Source organism: Triturus cristatus, chromosome 2_2 (assembly GCF_964204655.1).
Source record: "Triturus cristatus chromosome 2_2, aTriCri1.1, whole genome shotgun sequence".
Lineage (NCBI taxonomy): Eukaryota > Metazoa > Chordata > Amphibia > Caudata > Salamandridae > Triturus > Triturus cristatus.
The window spans coordinates 508,530,204-508,549,726 of record NC_140582.1 but is presented as its reverse complement, the minus strand read 5'-3'; the positions used below and the strand labels follow the sequence as shown (position 1 = coordinate 508,549,726).

At 45.7% G+C, this 19,523-nt stretch overlaps 1 protein-coding gene across 2 annotated transcripts in view; it reads left to right on the top strand.

Moving 5' to 3' along the window:
- TTC29 (tetratricopeptide repeat domain 29) overlaps positions 1-19,523 on the top strand; it is a 1,075,828-nt gene that overhangs the window by 281,390 nt on the left and 774,915 nt on the right. For both annotated transcript variants that reach the window (XM_085643268.1, XM_085643267.1), the window contains exon 4: positions 8,013-8,236. In XM_085643268.1, coding sequence (XP_085499394.1) covers positions 8,013-8,236 — 224 coding nt within the window. The remainder of the gene's footprint in view (positions 1-8,012; positions 8,237-19,523) is intronic.

Sequence of the window (19,523 nt, the reverse complement as noted above, 5' to 3'; positions counted from 1 at the left end):
GTAGGGTGCCTGCGCTGTCTGTCCCCGGTGGCAGATGAAACCTCTGAGCTCCCCAGGAGGCCTCCTGTGGTATCTGATGCCCCCATGCACATCCTGTGGCTCCTTCAGGGGGCACCTGTGGGGTGGGGGCTGCATTAGACTAGCCTGATTCCTCCTTGCATTGGGGGCGAGGCTGAGGAGCCCCTGCTGTGGCTCACACCCGAGGTGAGGTGAGTGAGTGGATGACCGGGGACTGTGGCGTGAGGAGGATGCTGCATTCTCCGCTTGCTGTTGAGCCCACCGCTTGGGGGATTCACATTTATTGGCCGCAGCCGTGGGTCGAAGCATTGGAGTTAAAAACTGGCTTTGGGGAGGGGGGGGGGCATCCTGCATTGCATTGCACGCCTACTGGCCCCCAATACTAGTATTGGCGCAGTTGACATGTCTGGACTCCTGCTGGACCTACGTATGCCTGGCGAAGACTTCTGATGGCTTACTGGATCTCTCACCTGACGGGAGGCCCATGAAACACTCTGACCTGTGCGATGGGAAGGATATTTTTGCTGCTCTGCTAATGGCTCTTGCTGCGTTGTTGCATGCATTGTGGGCCTAAGGTGGAAAGTTGGCACTATCTGGCTGGGGGGGCCCTGCTCTGCTCTCTTGTGATTACCAGGACCGTGATATTATCCTCTGCACTGCACACAAGAGGGGAGAACTGCAGTACCAAGGTAACAAATTATCTTTTTACCCTGTCTTCACCCAGGCTGTTCAGTCTGCCCGCAGAGTTTCTTCCCGTCAAGCGTCAGGTGGCAAAAGCCGACCTGTACCCGGCCAAACTTTGGGTCCTCCTACATAACAAATGCAAAAACAATATTAATTCAAGTATTCCATCCATCACTGTTTTGTATACTTATTGTGTCACCCTAAGTGGGACGGGTATGCCCAGACATGTGTCCCATGCACACTGTGTCACTGAAAGCAAGCTGTACCCGGCTGATGAGCACATAACTAGGGCAAAACAAGCCCTGGGTTGCTAGTTTGTGGGTTCGGGGAGGGCCTGACTTGGCAGGTCAAGCTGGACTGTTCCTACTGGAGCATGGTCAAGGCTGATTTGCATATAGCTGGGTCCAAACTGAGGAGGCATGGTGTGTAAAATAATAATGGATTGTGATGCGGCCCAAGTGATTACCAGCGGCTGAGATTGATCAAAGCATTCCAAATATCACTGTTTTATATACTTATTGTGTCACCCTAAGTGTGACTGGTATACCCACACATGAGTCCCGTGCACAATGTGTCACTGGAACCAAGCTGCCCCCGGCTGATAAGCCCATAACTAGATCAAACTGATCCTGCATTGCTTGTTTTCCGGTTCAGGGAGGACATGGCTTGACAGTTAGGTCTGGACTGTTCCTACTGTAGCAGGGTCAAAACTGATTTGTATATAGTTGGGTTCAAACTGAGGTGGTATGGGGTGCAAAACAATGATGAATTGGGATACGGTCCCGAGTGATTTCCAGTGGCTGAGATTGAATCGAGCATTCCACCCATCACTGTTAAGTATACTTATTGTGTATTCCTACATAGCACACTATTTCCTTGACCCCAAGAAGGCCATGAAGTTCAGCTGTAAATGCATCTGCGGAATGGGTGTCCCTGATGTGAGAGCGGATGCTGAGCCTGGGAACCAACGATAGTGAGAGAACATGACTGGCTCGACCACAACTAGGATCACGTCGGACCCTCCATCCCATTTGAGAATTGGAGTGATGCCTGTCTCACTATGCTGCACAAAGGATTTATTCCACTTGATTGTTCTCTTGTTGGTTCACAGGGAGAGGGGAACAAGCTTCAACGAGTTGAGGAAGTTGAAGTGGGTGGGGGCAGGGGAGACTTTATTTAACATCTCACATGTAGTGCATCTCTTGCGACTAGGTGTGGAACACCACATACCCACAGGTGCCAAGTGTGGCTTTTCGCCCAGCTCACTGTGCTCCCCAGAGTGCTGGATGGCCCTGTGCGTAGACCTCTCATGATACTTAAAATTAAACAACCATAGGTAGTGTTACCCTCATGTCCTGGAATATCCAGGGTAGAAATGACCCTACCAAAGTCCAGCAGACGATGTCCTATCTTCATAGACACAGTGTAGATATAGCCCTGCTACAGGAACTGCATTTAACTGACAGCACTAAGTTGTGCCTGTGGGCGGGCTGGATAAGAGAGGTTTATATTTCCACTTACTCGTCTTATGTTCTGGGAGTAGCAATTTTTATCTGAAAGGGCCTTCAGTTGCATAGCTATGTGATTCGGAGGGTAGATATGTTATTCTACATTGCATCCTACTGGACCTGAGGGTCACGCTTGCCAGTGCATATGGCTCCGATGTGGATTCCCTGAACTTCTTTGCTTCGATTAGGAGCAGGATAGTAGCATTGGGGAATACTACTGTATTGTGAGGTGGTGATGTCAATGTGGTCCTTGATCCCTGATAGGGCAAATCTCACTCAAATTGGCGCCTGCACCCCAGGCTGCCACTTACCTCTGCCGCTCCTAGCTGAGCAAGCCCTTGTTGTCCTTTGGCTTACTAAAGGGCCTTGCAGCAGGGAGGGGTGTGTGTCACTCACTCGATGAGCGCATAGTGATGTATTGATTAATGGTTGCTCACCAGGGATGTTGCTCCCACACAAGCAACATTAGACATTGCACCCATAGGCTGTCGGATCATGCACCTGTGGCCTTCACACTCACTGCAATCGGTGCAGCAAGCTGTGGGAACTGGCCGCTAATGCCCTCTGGGACTCCCTTTTGAGAAAGGATATTGGCTACGCCATTGCTAACTACTACAAACTCTGGCTCTGTTGTTTCCTCATGGGACCTTTGGGAGTCATTCAAGGTCTACATATGAGGCATTTGTATATATAAACAAACAGGTGTCTTCCATGATATACAAAGACTACTGTGATCACAGGAGGGCGAGTTGTGAGACCTTTAACTTCAGTGCTTCAACTCACCAGATGAAAGACATCTGGCATGGTTTCAGAGAGTGAGACTAGGTTCCTACACAGGTAGGCTGTCGCCCATCACTACAATGAGAGGGCTAGGGCGAGCAAGACATTACCTACCTTACTACAGAAAAAATGCAGCATTTCTTACATCGTGTAGTAGCAGGGCCCACTGGAGGAGGGTTGCCTTACAACACCTGCCATCTCTCAAGCCATGCATCAGTTTTACACTGACCTCTATAAAGGTACCCCCAAAGGGTAGACATGTTGAATACTTTGACTCAATTCAGCTCCTGTGACTGAACGATGGCCACAGGAGGTTCCTTGATGTCCCATTTGCAACAGAGGACATACTTCAGGCCATTCAAGCCATGCCTGCGGATTGAGCTCCTGGGCCTGATCGCCTGACAGCACAATTTTTCAAGACTTATGTTGCAGACCCTGCCCTGCACTTCCTGGCTATATTCGAGGAGGCTAGAGAAACTGATTGGCTACCTCCCTCCTTCTGCAAAGCCCTCATAGTCACTATTCGGAAACCTGGCATAAGTGCTGATCTTTGCAACTCCTACCACCCACTCTCCATGATCACCATAGATAACAAAATTCTAGCCAATATGCTTGCGACTAGGTTTCTTACTCCTATCTCACATATTGTCCAGTTGGGCTTTCATCTGAGTGTTCTCTATTGGGCATATCCTGCAGACTCCCTTTGCCATACTCCACACTATGCAGCCGCAGCTTCTGGCTGTGGCTGTTTTTTCAGATGCCACAAAAGCATTCGACTTTCTGGAGTGGACTTTCCTCTTTTGCTCTGTTGCTGCGAATCGGTATTAGTTCTGCATTCCTAAACCGGATTTCTTTTCTTTTTTCCTCCCCGACCGCCAGAATCCAAATAACTGTCAGTGTCTCCGACCCTATTCAAATCCACAGAAGAACTCAGCAGGGATATCCCATCTCCCCCATACTAAACACCATCGCCATGGAACACCTAGTGGCTCGCCTGCAGCAGCACAATTCAGACAGTGCCTTAACTACACATTGTGCGGGTTTGTCATTTCTGTTTATGCAGACTATGTCACAGTGTATGTGAGAAACCCTGCTGAAAACATGGGCCCAATACTATGTGAATTTAATCTCTTCTGTGCACATGCTGGCGTGGTGATTAACTGGTCTAAATCTGTGATTTTCACTTTAGCTGATGCCACAGATAACATTTCCTCTAGACATACCACTAGTATGAGCAGAGGGTGTGATTAGATATTTGGGAATACAGATTAGATGTGACATATCGCAACTTTAGCTTGAGAATTATCGCAAGACGATTGCGTGGCTGGAGGATTGGATTCTGGTGTGAAGGAACTTGCCACTTTCCCTCATTGGCAGATTGTCCATCGTCAAGATAGTAGTTCTTCCAAAAATGTCTATAGCTATTCATCAATCTGCTTATACCACTCACCAGAGCATTCTTTGCCCAACTCCAATCCCTACTAGTGTGTTTAATCTGGGTTGGTTGTCAGCCACCACTGTCCTGGTAGATGCTGACTCTGCCCTTCTGCCAAGGTGGATTAAATGCTTCTGACTTGGAAGTATAGTACTATTACGCACAAATCCAATGCGCATTTCACTGGTTCCACCCCACGCCATATCTGCCACATGCCGCTGTTGAGGCGGATAATGCTAACCCATGCCCACTTACAGCAGTGAATTTGTAGAAGCCCACTCACCCTTGGGACTCTGTTAATACAGTTCAGTGTACCATCTGGGCGTGGGACCGATTGAGACGAAGGTTGCTAATAACCCTATGCTTCCCCATGCTACAGAGACAGGGCTGTGAGCCAGATGGCAACTCTTGGCTTACGGGGGTTGGGTAAACTCTACCCTGAGGGGAAATTCCTATCTCTTTACTAGTTGTAGGCCATGACGACATGCACCCCCCTACCATGTTTTTCTCTATTGTGTCTCGCATGCGCACTTGTACATCCTCCTTTCCCACAGGAGCCAGACACATTTCAGGCCCTTGATACTACCCTTACAGTTCCCTCCCCCAAAAAACGTATCACATATTTGTATAACATAGTGCAAGATATGGCCCAGTGAAGGAGCCCAGGGCACTGGAGAGGTGGCAGGCTAATCCGCCTAGAGAACTCACCAAAAAGAAATGGAAATATTGCTGCAGGCTGGCAGGATTGCTCTCGCCCAATTATTGGCAAGGACTGCTGCATATTAAGTTCCTTCACAGAGTATACCACACTCCCCTGGGACTATTCAGGGTGGGTCTTCTCCGTGAGTCTCGCTGTCTACGATTCAGATGCGTGGATGTGGATTTTCTACACCTCGCGTGGACCTGTACAGCAGTGGTTGATTACTGGACTGTAGTGCTGGAATGCACTGCCCAGGTGCTTGACCGCCCGGTGTCGAGATCCCTGCTTATTGCACTCATTGGTTATTTTAATGACAGTCCTGGCGGCGATGATGCTGCTGTTGGCCAAAGTAAGAGTGGCCATGCACTGGGGTCATCGGGCTTGCCCGCGAGAGACTGGCTGGCTGAAATATCATACTGTCAAGAAAAGCTTGGGGACTATTGGAATTATATGCCTGCAAAGTCCCGCCCCAGAGACCTATGGAGTCCCTTTAGTGTTTTCATGATAACACACTCGACTCGGACACAAAGATGGAGTTGCCTGACTGGGCTGGACGGGCGATGTGCACGGCATGACGGTTCGTACTCTTGCCTGCTACATGGGCGACCTATGGTCAATAAAGGAATGCGCTTCAGGGCCCCTGAGACGGATTAAATGCGCTGCACTCTAAATGTTGGGTGCGCTGTCTATACATCAAATTACATGAGCAGACGAAATGGGATGTCACTGCATACATTTCCTTTTCATTACTTAATCTATGTTGTAATATAATAACTACATCAATAAAGAATAAAAAAAGATTCGTCTCCCCCAATTTATTTTGGCATTAACCTCAGGTTACCTCAGGATAGCCACTAGGCGAAGCACTACTGAAGGCTGACCCTCAAGCTTTGCTGGAGAGAGCAACTGCTGATTAATAAATGCTCTCTTATTTAATTCCTCTGTTGACCCCCTCATGAGAAACCATAGTCAATGCCTCTGTCGAGTTATTGCGAATTCCTCAACTCCTGCTTATAAAGTTTGACTTGGGGGTCAACCGCACCTTCAATTTTATTCTTGGGAATATATATAGTTCTCTGTAGAGAAACCCTGCTGTTGCACCACAACCAATGTTATCAGCATTTACTCTGCATGTCCACCCTGAAAACTCATTAACTCCTGTCCTTCAACCATTTTCAGGGTTTGAAACTACCTGCAATAGGCTTGTGAACATTCATTAACATGCAATTTTGTAAGTGTGACCCATCTTTTACAGAAGTCATCACCCTCAAACACCCAAATCGCACCCCTGCGAGCAATTTACTCATTTGTAAAATTATGTCATACTGGAGTTATTTTACATGTGGATTAATTCGCTTAAAAGTGCAAATTGATTTTATATGGATCACAAAAATGAAACTGGCCTTTTAAAGTTGGCACACGTAATTGAATTTTAGCAGTGCAAATAACTTTGAGTCGGGAATGAAGTTGTTCACTAAACCTGACCAGAGTAGGGAGTTTGTTACCTTATTTTGCAATTAAAGTAGGGCAGTACACTTTATTTGCATACGTTATTGTTTTTAGATGTTTTAATTTTATTCTACGTCACTAGTAAAAACTCCGTTAAGTCAATGTATACCTGTGGTTTTATAAATTTTAAAGATTTTTAAATAACCACAAACAATAAGGAGATTATTATCACTTCTTTATTTGCACTTAAAGTAGGACAGTGATGCTTATCTAAGGGTTTTTGTGTTCACACCCAATTAATTTCGCCTGGCTCCCGGACCAACCTGTCATGCAATGAAAAGGAAAGAGAAAGGTGTCCCATGAGCCCCTTCCACATTGTACTGGAGGAATGATCCTTTTTATGATAGACCATCAGCCCTCTTGGAGACCTGACAGGTTAGTCTGTGAGCTCTTCTAGTCTAACCCCCCCTTACCTTGCCAGACACACAAAAGAGACGTATAGTATACTATAGGCGTTTATAATGTGCTAACCTAGTGCAGCATGCCTTGTTAAATGGTGGCAAAGATCACAATTATATTGCCAATAGCATGCATGGCAGAGGTTTCAAAAATAAAGAACCCAATGAATGTATATTTGTAGATGTATTTCATTTGCATCATAGCCCTCATTGCTAGGAGCTATGTTCTTCCGTCATGAGGAGTAAGATGGAGTCTCACATTCCAGAACCATCCACAGTGCTGTAGAAGGAATGTTGAGTGCAGACCTCGGCCAAAGGCTGAGCCCAGTGAACTATGTGGTGAAGGGAGGCAAACCCACCTCAGCGTGCCATTGATGTTGTCAACAGTGACGTGCTCCAGGGTGTCAACAGCGATGTCAATGAGGATGTCATATGTGAAGTCATCTGAGAAATCGTGTGCGATACCACTGAGGGAATTACGGTTACAATGTTTTGAAATACAACCTTAGTCTGCTTTCAACTGGAAATACAAAGATAGCCACTCATACACTCCCACATTCACATGTACACACACACACACATATTTGTAAAATTTATATGACTGACATTACCTATGTAAATCTAAAACATATCTATCCATACTATAAGTTACTGTGTTTGAGTCTGGATTTTACAGGTCTCAATTCTGTAACTTTAATTTTCAGATCTAACATTGGTTAATATGTATTTTTCAGTTACATGCATTTGTGCGATGTACAATATGCTTTAGGCGCATTTACATTCATGCATATATACAGAATTAGTTTTCTTAGGCTGTATTCTTCTTTTATTTGCTGTAAACTGCCCTGTTTTAAATATAATTAATTGATGACATTGTTACGGAAATGTTCATTTTCTGGCAGCGTCCTGTAGAATGATGTTGAATATACGCTAATAGAATGGCCTTTAGTTGTAATGTGCTCTCAACTCTGTATTTCCAGATACCGAAACCCACACAAGCAGAGCGTCTGTGTCGCCTTGCTGCGAGAGGGCTATCACAAGGCCTTCACGGAGCTCTTCACTCTGATCGAGAAGTCGAATGCCTTGAGGGAGGCTGCAGGGTCTAGGTCAGCCATATGGCAGCAGCCGTCCCTGGGGGAGCAGCCTGATAAGCTGGATCAGCTCCAACACTTCCTGACCAGGGCTGAGGCAGCCCAGCGAGCAGGTAACCGAGGGAATTGTGGGTAGCTGAGCAGCAGGAGCTGAAGCAGTCAGCGCCTGAGGGAGGATTTCAAACTGTTTCATGTATGAATGTCAAATATTGCTGCAATTTAGCACATCTTAAGCTTCGTCTACCAAGGCATAGACTATACCAGAGCTACTTCATCATGGAATAAGTTTACATGCAGGCCTGCTTTAGTTCTGTTTACATGATTTATCTGTTCTTTCAAAGTAAAAATGAATACAGGTGGTTAAGGGTCACATCTTTAAACTCTTTTGGGAGTTCTTTGTTCATATTCATGAGGCATTTGTGAGTCCATGCATGCATAGAATCAAGTCAGGCTTTTATCAGAAAACCAACGTCGCAACTGCAAATATGGCAAAAATATATATTTTATTAAACACACTAAGATGCGCTTTTAAAATTGCTCTATGAGAAGGAAAGCTTAAAAAATAAAAATGTGTGTTTTATAAAACATGTTGCAGAGCCATTTGTTGTTTTTGGGCACAATGTGGCGTAACAGCATAAATGAAATGCATTGAAAGAATAGTTCATGTAATCGAGTATAACATTTTGAATAATGCAGAAGTTAATGTGGGGCTTATTTACTGCGGGCTGCCCACAGTTTTATGCCTTTGGCAAAATGCTTGTGGATTGGATCTCCAATGATTTAGGTTTTAATTAAATTGTATGTATGTTTAATATGCATTCTGTTTTCGGTATTAAACAGTTTCTTTCAGAACAATTTAGATGATTTGGATGGAGGGAAACTAATATTATTTTCATGACAAATATGAAATTATGAATGTGTAAATAGTTTGCTATGTAAAGTGCATATTTATAAAATGTTTAGCTTTTTTCCACCCTAATACACTTGTCTGTTATATGGTCGTAGGCAAATAAACCATTTTAAATGTTTTAAGTTTATACCCTCAATGCCTAAGAAGAATAAAATGAAAAGGCTGTGGTAAGATTGGATTCTGATGGATGACTTAAGCAAGATCTTTTAATTGCCCCAAGGGTGTTCACCAATGATTTTTATCTAATCTCCTCCTTCCCCTTTAATGATTTTACATTCTGCTCCACATTAAATGCTTAATAGAGTTCCATATTCCCACTTCAATTAATCGGTGACCCTTGAGGTTCTCATCCATAATCCTCAACAGTCTATGGGAGGCAGGATGCTTACGGTCAGGAGTTGTAACAAATGGTGCTTAGTGTGCGGAATTATGTGCCTTTACCAATACTTTGTATGTAAAGTAAAATTGTATTACCACACGAAGAAATGCTTGTAATATCACTTTTCAACACAGAAAATCGATGAGTGTAAGCACCACCAAAAAGCAGAGTTAACTCTGGATGTGTAAATAATGAAAAACATGTGGCAGCACTGATTCTGCATCATACTATGCTTTGAATTCTAAATAAATCGTAATATCACAAATGCTCTTTGCTTTATCACATTAATTGAGAGCCTGAATGTTAGAAGGTTCCCTTCTTCTGCTTGAAGAAAGCAAAGCCATTCAGACACTCTCTCTGATCATTTCTGCATTGTGGTTAATTGTGTCCGGGAAACCCATTGACAAACCTTTTTCCACCAGAGTTATCTGTTTTCAGGTGTACCGTGTGAGAGTCTGAATGAAAATATGAGATAACCACTAACCTTATGCTCTTTGAAGATGAGCTGGTCTCGTAGGACTTTCAGGAATTCTGAAGGACTCCACAAACGTTTGGCCTACACTGTCTGATTTTTGCCTGAACTCGTTTTTGTTGGTGTGGCAAATGCGATACACCCATTTAGTACACCCAGATATTTTTGCTTTTTGATCACCCGGTTTTAGACTTTTTACTTTGGGTGAGTCTCACTACTTGTGTCTTACCCACGGTAATCACATGGAAAATGGAATGCACGTGTATACCACGAGTGTCTGCCTTTTAATATAAGGCACTGCAACACAGCTATGGTAGGGGGCACTTAAGTGGTTACACGTGAAAAGTTGTACTATTGCATGCCAACAAAAGGTGATAAGTTTAATTTATTGTGTTTTGGAACTTAGTTGAGATAATCAATCAATCAAAACATTTGTAAAGCGCGCTACTCACCCGTGAGGGTCTTAAGGCGTTAGAGGGGGGAGGGGGAAGAAGCAGCTACTGATCGAACAGCCAGGTCTTGAGAAGTTTCCTGAAGGTCAGCAGGTCCTGGGTTTGTCACAGGTGGGTGGAGAGGGTGTTCCATATCTTGGCGGCGAGGTGGGAGAATGATCTGCCGCCGGTGGTCGTTCGGCGGATGCGTGGGATGGTGGCGAGGGCGAGGTCCGCGGAGCGAAGCTGGTGGTTTGGGGTGTAGAAGGTGAGTCGTTTGTTGAGGTATGCTGGTCCGGCGTTGCGGAGTGCTTTGTGAGCATTAGTGAGGAGCTTGAAGGTGATCCTCTTGTTGACCGGGAGCCAGTGCAGGTCTCTCGTGTGCGGTGATGTGGCTGTGGCGAGGGATTCCGAGGATGAGGCGTGCGGAGGCGTTTTGTATGCGTTGAAGTCTTTTCTGGAGTTTGGCCGTGGTTCCCGCATAGAGGGCGTTGCCGTAGTCCAACCTGCTGCTGATGAGGGCTTGGGTGACTGTCCTTCTGGTTTCGGTGGGGATCCATTTGTAGATCCTGCGGAGCATGCGGAGGGTGTTGAAGCAGGAGGAGTGGAGATACATTCTGCAGGACCGCAGCATGGTCACTATAAGGTGGATTACAGTGCCTTTGGTATGATGCAGGAGGAGTGGAGATACATTCTGCAGGACCGCAGCATGGTCACTATAAGGTGGATTACAGTGCCTTTGGTATGACGCTGCCTTTTAGTTTCCTTCCTAAGTCACCTCTCTAGTTATCTTTAGGCTACAGCTTTACAGATAATCAACAGTGGCCTACGTGGCCCATACATCGTGACTTTGCAGAAGTTTATAAAAGTGAGTGGAACAGTTCTCAACTTTCCTGTGTGTAATTTATTGAACACAGAATCATGAAAGGCTGAGTCGGCCCTAAGGGCAACAGCTTGTCAACTGCATATCACAGGTAGATTGGCCGCCTGCACATTAACCATCTGAGGTATGTACTATTAACCCCTTCAGTGCCCATGACGAGCTGGACTCGTCATGGGCTGCGGTGGCGCTGTGCCCATGACGAGTCCAGCTCGTCATGAACTCCGCCCGCTAATACAAAGCGCGGCACTGGGCGGGGAAAGGGGCGGGCATGCAAGGGGTTAAAGTGCTAAAGGCTGGCATGTGATGCAATCTGCGACTTCACATTACTGTTAATTCATGTAAGTGATATTTGAAGACTGATGCTACACAAAAGAAACCAGCCAACGACTGAGCAATGAGCACGCTTCCATTTCAGTGGTCTTCTTGATTGCAGTGTGCACATATTGCGTGGCTACGACAACATATGTTGCACACGGGTGCAGAAATATGGAAAATATTACTAATTTGTCTCAGCATTCATATAATTTATAAGACAAGTCTGCATTTTTTTAAGTTGTCACATGAGACACTTTTTAGAATGCAGTGCATGAAGCCAAATGGTCAACAGGCAGTCATTTATGTGGAGGCGAAATGACAGCCAATCCACACAGCTGCTGCATTCGACAAAAGCAAATTTAACAAGCACGATACAGCGGATGCCATAGTCTGGAAGAGACACCCCAGAAGCGGAGGAAGTAAAGCGACATTTCGAAAACGGGCAGAAACACGTATGGGCAGGGAACAATTAAAAAAAAGTTCTCCCAACTAACAGAAATACTATGAAAGCGTAGGCAGACTGTACTTGGCTGGTGGTTCTCAGCCTTCAAAAGCGGAGAGGTATCGGCTGCGCAGACAAGTAAGGAGACAGCAAAGAAGAGCGATGCTAGAGTGAACCTATGGTGAGCAGCAGGTAGGAATAAAGTTGTTTTAGTGATTACAGCAGGTCTTGCTCGTCCTAAAAATGGTGTTTACACGCAAATGATTTGTAATTAAAAATCCACTCTACCGGTGAAGCCAGATTTTAAGTTATAATTTCCAAAAATTCAATTTTTAGAAAGTTAAACCAAAGTCAATTGGGCAGCCCAGTAACCCCACAGGAGAAAGGGTATCTATTGCAATATACAAAATGTCCCCTGAAGGAGTGTTTTTTTCAAAGTGGCAGTAACACATGTATTTGCTACCTTAAATACATACAATTGACAATTTAATTTGACTATGAGGCGTACTTTATTTGGAAATCAATATTACGTATGGTTTATTATATCCAAAAATCACAAGATAATAACTAGTGTTCAAAAATACATTCCAATTAAATCACGCTTCTCTGTGGTAACATTTTGATATTTTACAATACATACAGATGCCACTTCAACGTACCATAGTAATCACTCAACAATGCTATCCTCCAATTAAAAATTTATTATGAGGAAAAGTAATTTATCATATATGTCTAAATCTTGTCGTGATGATAGCATTGATGTTTCAGTCCCCCGTTGTCAACAAGTACTTGGGAGCATCTTCAGGACGAAGTGTCGCAATTTACTAAACATATATGGATCCTTGACCAATAATGGGTTTCGAAAACACTAAGCTAGTCATACATGGGTCCTTGGATACTGGCGTCACTAATATATTATGCCAATGCACAATGTATGTATGTATGTATGTATGTATGTATGTATGTATGTATGTATGTATGTATAGCACATTTATAAAGCGCTCCAATCACCTATCGGGCATCCTGGCGCTGTGATCTAATTAATCCTGCAGCAAAATCAAAACAGTATCGGCAAGCTACTCAGTCCTAGGAAACAAATGAGTTTTCAATTCTTTTTTAAAAGAGAGAAAGTCTCCTAAGCATCTAAGCAACAGTGGCAAATCGTTCCACAGCTTAGATGCCATATAGACAAAGGAGCGTCCCCCCATCCGCTTTCTCCGGATTTTGGGGACAACTACCAAATTAGCAGAAGCAGATCGGAGAGGTCTAAAGGGAATATACCAAGAGAACATCTCCTGTAGGGGAAGTGGTCCCAAACCATGAAGGGCCCGGAAGACCAAGCATAATGCTTTAAACTCAACCCGCTGAGGGATAGGCAGCCAATGCAGATCTTTAAGTGCTGCAGATGACGAGTCAAAACGTCGGCGGGAGAGTGCTAGCTTAGCAGCAAAGTTCTGGACTCGTTGTAATTTGTCTAATGCCGTGGTAGGTGCCCCCAGAAGTAGTGCTTTGCAGTAGTCAAGTCTACTTAAAATGATACTGCGCACTACTTCTGGTCTGGCATGGGCAGGGAGCAGAGGGAGAATCTTCCGCAGAGTGCGCAGCAGCCCCATACAGGAAGACACTGTTTTATCAATGAAACCCTCTAGTTGAAGATTGGGTTCCATTGTCACACCCAGGTTACGAACCGAGCTTGCCGCTGCTACCGTACCCTGAAAGGAGGGAGGCCAGAAATCTTGCGGTAGAGATCGTGGAACACGGTCCGCTGAGCAATATAGCACCTCCGTCTTGGAGCTGTTAAATTGCAACGAGTTATTGCTCAGCCATGTCGCCGTGGAAACCATACAGTGGTGAAAGGTCTCCAGTGACACCGCCTTCTCCCCCTCAATGGAGAAGATAAGTTGGGTGTCGTCAGCATAATTGGTGACCGTTATGCCAAAGGATTTAATTAACTTGACCAGGGGGCGGAGGTAAAGATTAAAGAGAATGGGACTGATGGCTGATCCCTGGGGTACGCCCTGCCCTACTCTTCTGATGGTAGACTTGAAGGGAGGCAGGGCAACCACCTGATGTCTGTTGGCCAGATATGAAACAAGCCAATCTTGGGCCAGACCCCTCACACCAGCCTCCTCCAATCTTCTGGTCAAGATGGCATGATTGACCGTATCGAACGCTGCCGACATGTCAAGCAGCACTAAAAAGGCTGCTTGACCATGGTCGGCATGCGAACAGAGGTCACTCAAAACGGTCACCAAAGCTGATTCAGTTCCATGCGCTGGCCTGAACCCAAACTGCGCTGTATCCAGACATTCATTAACTTCCAAAAAACTGGACAGATGTTTCGTGACCAGTTTCTCCAAGATCTTATTTGGGAAGGGAAGCAGTGAGATAGGTCTGTAATTAGCGGGAGATAAGGGGTCCAGTGATTCCTTCTTCAACAGCGGAGAAACTACCGCAAGTTTACAGCTGTCCGGAACTTGGGCGGAAACGAGAGACTGACAGCAGATTGCATGGAGAGGAGGAAACAACTCTTCCCCAAACACCTTCCAAAGCTTGTGCGGAAGTACATCAAGAGGAGAACCAGAAGACACACTGTTCGCTAACGCTGCAAACTCTGTAAAGGAAGGGGGGGGAAAGCTGTCCAGCCTTGCTCTTTCAGCCTCCGACTCTGATGTAGGCAGGAGAGCGACCTCTGGAGTATTAGGACTCGGCTTACTCAAGATGGTCGCGATCTTATCTTCGAAGGCCATGGCCAACGAATCACATAGTGACTGGAAGCAGGAATAACTGTAGAGGCACTAGCCGGTCGAGACAGCTCGTTGACAATTTTAAACAGAGCCTGAGCTTTATTAGAAGCTGACAATAAAGTCTCCTCTAGAAATCTTGCTTTTGCACATTTAATCTGTGACTTATAAGCTGCCAGCTCCTGCTTAAAAAGTGCTTGATCCGATGCCAAATAGTGTTTTCTTTATCTCCGCTCTGCCCGTTTACATTGATGTTTAAGTTGGAGGAGCTCCTTCGAAAACCAAGGCATGGCGACTCTTGTTCTATCTCGCATTTTTCTTAATGGAGCCAACTTATCCAGAGAAACCGTAATTCGCTGGATAAGGGCATTATAACTTTCCTCCATATTTTTTTCCAGTTGAAAAGCTTTCGAGAGTAGAACAGGAAGGAATTCACCCCTCAAGAGCCTTGACCATTGTCTCCCAACCTTAACATTTTCCGTGCTACTGCATTTTGAATGACCTACCGGGAGATCTGCAGAGAAAAGGACTAGGGCATGGTCCGTCCAGCATTGCGGTAGAATGTTTCCAACCCTCACCTGACTAGAGTTGGCACAGATCAAATCCAAGATATGACCTCTCTGATGGGTTTTCGAGGCAACCAACTGCTCCAGATTGATGTTACTACATGCCTGAGTAAGGCAAGTATAGGCTGAATCTGTTGGCCCATCTGGCCACAAATTGAAATCCCCCAGCACTATCAGTCTGGCATGAGAGTTAGATAGGTCAAAAATCAGATCAATGAGTTCGGACACGGCCGACATAACGCCAGCTGGGGGTCTGTAGCACAAAAGAACAGTGAATAACACCCCCCCGCCCTTTCAATGAACAACCCATCAGCTCGTATTCTCTGATTTTCCTAATTTCTAACAGGGAAAAATCCAACGAATCCCTATAAATCAACCCTACACCTCCCCCTCTAGCACCAGTACGTGGGTTATGTCTAATCTTATATCCTGGGGGGCAAGCTTGCCCCAGTTCTACTCCACTATCTATCCTCGTCCATGTTTCTGTCATGAATAAGGCGTCTAAATCATGTAGCTCTATAAGTAGCGCAATCTCTGTGTAATGCCTACCCAGAGATCTAACATTCAACAAGCCACAGACCAAAGACTGGTGGCTTCTAAAGGTGGTAGTGGACTGAGTTTGTATCGGGATCACTTATTTCATGGCATATAGATCCTCTCTAGTGTATGTTAGGCATCTATGTAACACAGGAGCCACGATTTCAGCCGCCAGCGCGCCCTGTGCGCGAACGGGCGCAAACGGGCTTACCTCCGGCGCACCTCCGGCGCGCCCACGGCGCGACCGCTGCGCGCTGGGCCCTCCATTCCTCTTTATCACCGTGGAGCGCGGGAAACCGCCTAAGCGAAAGTCTAGAGCGCCAACCAAGATGGCGCCTAGTCACCGGCCCATTTTCCAGCCACTCACCCAATAGGGCGGCTAACGCCGCGAAGAACACCTCCCAGGAAGCCCTACACACTAAGTCCAACGAATGTGGGTGAAAATCCAATTTATCGTGCAGGTAAGACTCTCTAATCACCCCCCCAATAATGTAAGCGCAACTGCACAGATTATGCCACTAGCGCGAGTAAAGCGAAAAGCAGGCAATAACAGAATTAAAATAAAGAGCACTTTTTAAAAAAGCCAATAAAGCTAGGACGCGCATACAGGTTCAAAGATCTACCTGTTTGAAGAGGAGGATCGCCTTAAATGCAAGTGCAAAGCAGGATGCGAAGCAGTGCGCGGGAAACCGCCTAAGCGAAAGTCTAGAGCGCCAACCAAGATGGCGCCTAGTCACCGGCCCGTTTTCCAGCCACTCACCCAATAGGGCGGCTAACGCCGCGAAGAACACCTCCCAGGAAGCCCTACACACTAAGTCCCACGAATGTGGGTGAAAATCCAATTTATCGTGCAGGTAAGACTCTCTAATCACCCCCCCAATAATGTAAGCGCAACTGCACAGATTATGCCACTAGCGTGAGTAAAGCGAAAATCAGGCAATTACAGAATTAAAATAAAGAGCACTTTTTAAAAAAGCCAATAAAGCTATGGCGCGCTTACAGGTTCAATGTCACGATATTGAACGGATTCTAAAAAATATAATAAATCATATGTAATATTGATTTACAAAAAATGTACGCCTCATATTCTAAAATAAATTGTCAATTGTATGTAATTAAGTTAGCAGATACATGTATCTGATAGACACATCTAGCCGCAGATTCCAAAGTGGCAGTAACGTAAAAGTTACTTACCTTGTCTGATGTCTACAGGTTTCAAACCTTGTGGATCTTGTAGCCGACATATATCGGTGACAGACCCGCGCACAATTTGTATGTGGTGTTTAGGCGAGTACTACGACGCCAAAGATTGTGGCTCCTGCCAGAAACTAAAACCGAAGTTGTTAAAGGAGCGACGTTTGAAGTTGATGGTGGCGCGTGTATCACAATCCTCGGAGGCTTCCCATCCTCTGTCTTCGTCATCTCTGGAAATGTTTGGGTCAATCTAGGACACAAAGCCGGTCTCTAGGACGTCATTATCCGGGGAAGTCAAAAAGTAAGGGGCTGTTGAAGTTGTGGCATTCTCTGACTTCACCGCATGGGAACTCTGTCTCCCATGGCTCCTCATGGCGATGGTTGAAGAGGTGGTACGCAACTCCACACTGGGTCTCCCCGTGTTTTTGAGAGCCGGTGCATCGATGGCTCAGATGAAGGAATATTATAATTCCTTGCACCTCCTCTTTGGGACCCCATCTCCCTCTGGAGCGCCTTTAGGCCCCAGGGAGGTGAGTGGTGCGCCGTCGGAGGGTTTGCTGTCCATGACGGTTAAGCCATTGGAGTCGAGGGATCGGCGCCAGTCGACGTCGGCTGGCGCCGCTTTGGTACAGGTCCACAGTCCGTCAGAATCTCGCCCTACAACGCCGGAAGTTGCTCCTCCTCCACCGTATAGGCGTCGTGCGATGTCTGATGCAGAGTCAACTGTTCAGACTGAGGGAGATCAAGTTTTGATTACTTCTAAGGAAGAGCTTGTGGAAAGACAGCCTGTGTCTATCGAGGCAGGGTCCTTTCAGCCCATTTCTGAGATTTGTGTGCCTCAGATGGAGGAGAGCTGGTTGTCTGCTCTGAGAGAGGCTAGTGGCCTGGATTCTTCTCCAGCTTCAGTGTTGCTTTCTCCCCCAGGCCTTGACATGGAGGCAAGTTCCGTCTTTGCAGGCATGCTAAGGAAAGTATCTACAATTTTAAACTTGTCACTTCCTATGGTGCAAAGGTCCACAGACCCTTTGATCGAGGTCCCTTTTCAGGGGCAGACAGGGGAAGAACCTGTTCTTCCGTTTGGGGAGGCCTTTTTTGATGTTTTATCAGGTACTTGGGTCAAGCCTGAGTCGGGGGGCTCAGTGGACCGAAATACTGCATGTAGACACCTGCCTGCACCTGGGTACCCAGTTTGTCTGCATAGACACCCTTCCATCTGTAGCTTGGTGACTCAGGTTGTGACTTCTTCTCAGGATGTAGATTGTTCCTAAGACTCCTGTGGGTAAGGAGTCTAGGACTCGTGCTGCATGTGGTAAACACAACTTTGCTTCGGCAAGCTCAGACTTGAGATCCACAAATACAACTTGTGTGCTGGGGCGATATTCCCATGCTTTATAGGATTTGCTACAGTATTTGTTACCATCTCTTCCGCATAATGTCGGTTCGAAGATTGGTGATTTGATTTAAGATGGTCAGCAGGCTTACCATAAAGTGTTGTATAGCCACCAGGGCCTCTGTAGGTCACGCGATGGCATCAGCAGTGGCATTAAGGTTTAGGGCTTGGTTGACAACTTCGGGTTTCTCCAAGGGTGTCCAGTTGACTTTGGCTGATATGCCATTTGATGGTGCCCATCTTTTTGGGAGTCAAGCTGATGCAGCATTAAGACGCTTCTGTGAAAGACAGAGGTCTTCAGAGTCCTAGATTGTCATTGTTTGTTACTGGTGTAACTTGTCTTTATACTTGAGATGTAGGTTTTTTCTTTCAAAGCGAGTTAGCTTTGTTAGGGCATTTTACATGGCAGTTGTTGGTTTGACAACTTGGTGTCATGTGAGAGCAGATGTTTTATTCTCAGTACCAATATTTCCCTTTTTAGGTCAAGCCTGGCGGCAGTGCGCATGCGCTGCTCACTCTGTGAAGCATGCCGTATTAGGGCATGTTGTTGAAGCATCTCCCACTCTCCGCCCATATTTGTCATTGGCTTTGTGTCATTGTCCTTCTTAAATGGTGGCTTCTGATTCGTAAATGGACTTGTTAGTTCCATTTTGGTACCGCCTTGTCGCCATTTGTTACGGCCCATAACGAATGGACCTTTTACTTGGCTGGTTACACAGGCTGCTTTATCTAGGGGGTGAGCACTATTTTGGTTTTTGGCACTGATGGGGACAATAGCGGCTGTTTTTTGGGCAATTTGCATAATGATCGCTGCGCCCGCTTTAGGGACACCGCAATCATTTTCAATGTTAATTTTATTCATTTTTTATGTTGAGCGCGGCGTCCACTTCTGGGACATGGCACTCTGTTTAATTTTTTTTATTTTTTTTATTTTCATAGTGATCGCGATGCCCGCTTCAGGGACAGCACGCTCTGTTTGTTTATTTTTCTTTTTACTTTAAAACTGAGTGCGGGCCGCTTCAAGGACATCGCGCTCGGTTCCTTTATTTATTTTTAACTTTAACACTCAGCGTAGCGCCTGCTTCAAGGACACCACGCTCAGTGTTAAAGTAAAATAAAAAAAGAAACCAAGCGCGG